The sequence below is a fragment of the Magnolia sinica genome, chromosome 1, assembly GCF_029962835.1.
Source record: "Magnolia sinica isolate HGM2019 chromosome 1, MsV1, whole genome shotgun sequence".
Taxonomy (NCBI): Eukaryota; Viridiplantae; Streptophyta; class Magnoliopsida; order Magnoliales; family Magnoliaceae; genus Magnolia; species Magnolia sinica.
In genome coordinates this window covers 3,963,288-3,968,673 of record NC_080573.1, presented here as the reverse complement: position 1 = coordinate 3,968,673, position 5,386 = coordinate 3,963,288, and the positions used below count along the sequence as shown (strand labels likewise).

The following is a 5,386-nucleotide window of genomic DNA, read 5'->3' as shown; positions in this document are numbered from 1 at the left end:
AAAATGGGGAGAACTCCTTGCTGTGGGAAGGTTGGATTGATGAAGGGGACATGGACCCAAGAAGAAGATCAGACGCTCATAGCTTACATCGAGAGAAATGGACCCGGCAACTGGCGTGATCTTCCTAAAAATGCAGGTAAAATGCCGCATCCCAGAGTGCTAATATTATCTAGGGATACACCATACTAGTTAATTCTCTCTGTATTAAAATACCTGGGCTCGTAGCTTCTTGGGAGGGATTGGATTTTAAGTCAGTGTATGTTTGATCATTGGCCTTTTGATCCTAGTCATTTGTGGTGGAGATCTCCGGAATCCCTACATCGTCATGTCAATCAAGCTTTTAATCAGTTTGATTTTGTATGACTATTATTATTAATGCAATTTAGTTTTTTGAATCCATTTTTGAACTGTATTCGATCGTGATTAAGAAGAAATTATCATTTTCCAATTGAGAGGGCTGTTTCATCTTAGCCGAGTTGATCATCCGCGACTGTTACAATATTGGTGGATCAAAGTATATATAGGAACGGATTAACAAACGCATTGCAATATGCAAGAGAACACAAAATATAAAATAAAATACACCAGAAATTCAACTTACATTAAGGAAGAGCACTCTTTTATTGAGATTACCAATCTCATGACATTCCTCTCTTCATTTAGGCAGCATTCCACGGTGTCAATCTTGATCTTACACAAGTGGGGGTCCACAGTTCATTGATCCGAAAAAAATGGATGGCTAAAACACTTATATCCACTTGTTTCATGCAGTGGGCCCCACTTGAATGTTAAATAGCTGATTTCCAAGATCATAAGATCCAAATGGTGTGGCCTATCCTATGCAAATCTCAGATCTTGAACGCGCTTGTAATTAGTAGGGTGTGGGTGGGCTCAGAAAATTTCTTATTTTGCGTACTGTATTTAATTATTCGTACTTGCAGGCTTATTAAGGTGTGGAAAGAGTTGCAGATTCAGGTGGATGAATTATCTGAAACCAGATATTAAAAGAGGGAACTATAGCAGGGAAGAGGAAGAAACTATCATCGAATTACATGATTTGCTTGGTAATAGGTATGGATTGACCAACTTTCGCTTCGTAGGAGCCTTTTTTATTTCAAAAATATGAATATTAGGCATGATTTTCGTTTGCAAGCCTTCGGATCAAGACCAGATTCAAGTTTGGATCCAAATTTCCATTCATTTCTATACTTGAAACCTGAATTTTGTAATGTTCTTTGTATCATCATCATCTTCGCCTTATACCAATTACTCTGGGTGAGGTAAAGATCCCTTATAAGTAGAATGAAAAAACCCATGTTGTATGAATGGACCGAGATGGCCTCATGCAGGTGGGGAGCCTTTCCATTAATATGCATGAATACTTGCCAAAATAGCACAAGTGCATGAGGTCTGATATTTCCATTACGTGGACTACGCTGTTAACTTGCTGTACTAAAAATCGGGTTGCTTAAATAGCTCCTCGTTTGTTTACACTGAGGCCAGAAGATCTATCAGTGTGCCGTAATGGGAAGCTCTGATCCCACACCTATGCCATAAGGAGTTATTTGATACTCTGGCTTCGTAGGATGCTTGATATGTATGTAGGTAGAAATGGTATAAGTGGCATGTGTTAACTGAAATTAAACGGACTAAATTGTAGAACCCACTACCGATAAGTATTAAGTTTCGAAGCACAATGATTTTTTTTTTTTTGGAAAATAAGATTCAATCTTAATTAGCGCGAGGATTCTCGTTTAGATATCAACAAGTTTCTAGAAGTCAAAACTCCAGATCAAGGGTCTGCCTGAATGTTATTAATTTCCCGTACGTACAGTTGGCTTCCGGTATCGATAATATTTCTCCCTTTTCCTAAAAAAAGAAGAAACAAAAAAAATTCTCCCTTTTGCTACAAAAAGAATGAAAAAAAAAAAAACCAAAAAACGCTGTCCGTATGTGAAGAATGAAAATGTTGATCCTTCAAGTTAGAAAGTCTCTCCCCTATCTATACCAAGAGCAGGGAGAATGTCACATGTTAGCACTGGAGTATGGTCTGACTGATGCATGAGAACTGTATTGCCGAGCTGATGCACAAGAGTAGTTCACCCCAAGCAATAATTGCTTCATCCATTGTTAGGCCTGGGGCCAAAAATCAGGCCAACTCATGATTTATGTGGGCCACACCAAAGGAAACAGTTGGAGGATAGACACACTATTGCTTTTTTATTTTATTTTATTTTATTACAGGGCTCACTGTACTGATAATGTAAAATCTACACAAACAATTGATGCCATATAAAAATTTAGGCTCATCCATGATTTAGGTGGGCCACACCAGAGGAAAATAAGTTTGAAGGGTGGTCGTCCCTGTACATTGTGTCCAATCCTGTGGTCCAACGGATTGAGTCGATCTAGTCTAGGTATTTTTGACCTTTCAGTTTATAGACTTGAATCTTTCCTGTCAATATAAGTGTCCAACGGATTCAACACTAGGAGCCTTTTTTTGTTTTTCCAAAAAACCTCCATATCATTGATATTATAAACAGGGAATGTACAAACTGGAGATTCGGGAGGGCGAACCACAAAAAGCTAGGGCCTCTCCTATTATATCAAGAAAAGAAAAAACAACCAAAAGATCAGACCAGACAATCACTAAACGGACTTAGCTGGCCTGGTTCTAATCGTTCCAAGACCGACTTTATCTAGGAAAATCAGCCCCCTAATCTGCCTCGGAAGGGAAGATGCATGGGGGATAATAGAGGTCGTTTGGAGCTCACTACCCATACGGGCCATGGCATCAGCCGGCCCATTGCCCTCCCTGAGAGTATGGTTGAGAGAGCAAGCACCAATCTGAATCAAGGTTGAAATTCTGGAGACCCAATATCTCTGAGGCCAAGGGTGCGCACCTTCCCAAGGAGGTTTAGAGCGATCTTGGAGTCAGATTCAATTTCGATATTATGCAGCCCTGGATCCAGACAGAGGCTAACTCCATCATGAATTGCACGCAGCTCGGCAAGATTGTTGGAGCCCATCCCGTAGCCAGTCGAGAAAGCAAAAAGCAGATTTCCATTTTTGTCCCTGCAAACGCCACCGATTTCATGGCATTGTCACTCTTATGTGGGTAGGGAACAAGCGCACTGATTCGTCATTGATCACGTTGGTGGACACCTTCCTTTTCGTCTCGTCATCAATCTCCCCACACAAGATAACCAAAATAAGAATACTACGTGTCTTACAGCCCAATAAGTGGTAATGGCCAACAAGGTATTGAGATCCACGGCACAGTTCTTTCTTGGCCAATGTCCATTGTGTTCAATCTTAATGTCCAACATATTTCCATAACATGTTTTTGATGTTCCACACACATTAATGAGACTAATAAGTGAATAAATGAATGTATAGAGAGTAATATTATTTTAATGATACATTTAAAATGGGCCACACCAGGGAAAAAAAAGAAAGAATTCGAATGAATGTATCATTAAAAAGAAACGTATAGAAAGTATAAAAATTGTCTTTAAAGGGCAGAACCCCAACACTAAGTTGTTGTCACAAATGAGATTGGTTGAATGATCCTAACCCCTCATAAGTGGACACTTATTTCTTGAAATAAGACCATTGGTTATTTTTCGTTTTTAACCAGATCACTGAATAAGAGTAATATTATTTTAATGATATACATTTAAACCAGAACCCATAATCTGGATTATTAACTTAAATTACTTGTATGAAAATAGCCACCTGAAATATAAGCCCATGCCACTTTTCATGTGGGTCACACCTGGTCTAGAATAGTAATGGAATTTGGAAAAAATGCTGAGCAACTGTCTATAATATTCAACATAAACATGAGGCCTACTGGACAAGTGAACCATCTTTGCTTTCGGCCCAAAACAAGTTCGAGGTGGTCCCCATTTGATGGAGGGGCACGACCTGCACAGGCAAGCCACAAATCACCTCATTAATATAGCCTGTCCAAATCTCCTTAGAAGATTGCGTGTTACATTCAAGTTCTTCCACTCCAAACAGTTACATAAATGTTATCTAATGCTCTTCGCTTGTTTATAGATGGTCTACGATCGCGGCAAGATTACCAGGTAGAACGGACAATGAAATTAAAAACGTTTGGTATACTCACCTGAAAAGGCGGCAGAAACAAAATCCAACGATGAAAGAAACCAGCCGGCCTGCCGTGGAAATATCCAAATGTAACGCCGGAGCATCAAAGGAAGAGTCACGGTCTGTTCCCTCACCCTTGAATATTCCAACCATCACAGGATCAGAAAATTCCAGCTACATTCACATGTGTGGCCAACAGTCTTTCGGCAATTCATCTCCCTCAAGCAGCAATTCCTTGAATTGCAACAAGATTATCATGGAAAATTATATTGAATTGTCTGCGATGGTCGAACCATTGCTTCAATTGCAGTTCTCTCCCGTTCTGAATGGAGATTCCGAGTGTCCAAGTGATCCCTACCACCACGACAATCTCAGAAGTTTTTGGTTAAATCTGTTGAAGGAAGCGGGAGAGTATGGAGAGGATCGGACGATCTGGTCGCGTTTATGAGCCGTTTGGCTGGTTGGTGGTAGTTTTGTGGCGGAAAAATGATTTGAATGTTTTGTATTATATCACGTTTGTATTTGATTGGGAAAACGTTACAGTGCTACTGATCACTGCATGAGAACACTATCTATCAATCTGGGATGTCCATTACGTCCAGCACACATTTCAGAGGCAATCACAATGATGGGATGGGATGATCCCAACCATCCAATCAACAGGTTATAAAATGGATGGTCATATCATATATATAGAAATGGACTCAAACGACAAACTAGACCGTCTGTTTGTTGGGGCAAATCTTAGATTGGTTGTGGTTCTAAGGACCGTCTGTCATACATTGAGTGGGACACTGAATATCAAGAAACAGATATGATCCACCCAATTGAGTTGATGGACCTGATTTTCATATCAGGGGATCATCATTGTGGGGTCCATCTTATGTACGGATAAGATATTCTACGTGTGGTAAAAGAATGGCTGCATTATCACTTGTGATACAGCCACATTATATGATCATTCTCATTTTTCCCTTCTCTTTCGTCTTCTGGCTGATCCAGTGCCTCTGGGGGCACTGAAGTTACTACGCCTTTATATCATGCTTAGATCACACTGCATATATGAGCCAGGATCTGGACTGTACACTTCTCTCGTGCACCAGAGGATTGATGGTTAACCAAAAATTGTCTGCTCTGAGGATTCTGAGCGACTAATCTAGAAGGTGCGATTGGACACTAAAAAATCACGGCTAACATCTAATGAGAAACGATCGCAATGAGTAAATCATATTATAGTTCTAATAGGGAATTTTAAGTTAGTGGGCAACCA

General features: G+C 40.0%; 1 protein-coding gene across 1 annotated transcript; it reads left to right on the top strand.

The window, feature by feature from the left end:
* On the top strand, nucleotides 1–4,564 carry LOC131223075 (transcription factor MYB4-like). The gene is made up of 4 exons (XM_058218399.1): nucleotides 1–136; nucleotides 942–1,071; nucleotides 4,066–4,156; nucleotides 4,337–4,564. The coding sequence occupies exons 1-4, from the start codon at nucleotides 4–6 to the stop codon at nucleotides 4,562–4,564; spliced, it is 582 nt and encodes a 193-aa protein (XP_058074382.1). The 5' UTR covers nucleotides 1–3.
* The last annotated feature ends 822 nt before the right edge of the window (nucleotides 4,565–5,386 follow it).

Coding starts and splice junctions, on each gene's coding strand:
- LOC131223075 (XM_058218399.1), top strand. CDS start 4: ATGGGGAGAACTCCTTGCTGTGGGAAGGTTGGATTGATGAAGGGGACA. Junction 137..941: donor TGATCTTCCTAAAAATGCAG/GTAAAATGCCGC, acceptor TCGTACTTGCAG/GCTTATTAAGGTGTGGAAAG. Junction 4,157..4,336: donor TGAAAAGGCGGCAGAAACAA/AATCCAACGATG, acceptor AATTCATCTCCC/TCAAGCAGCAATTCCTTGAA.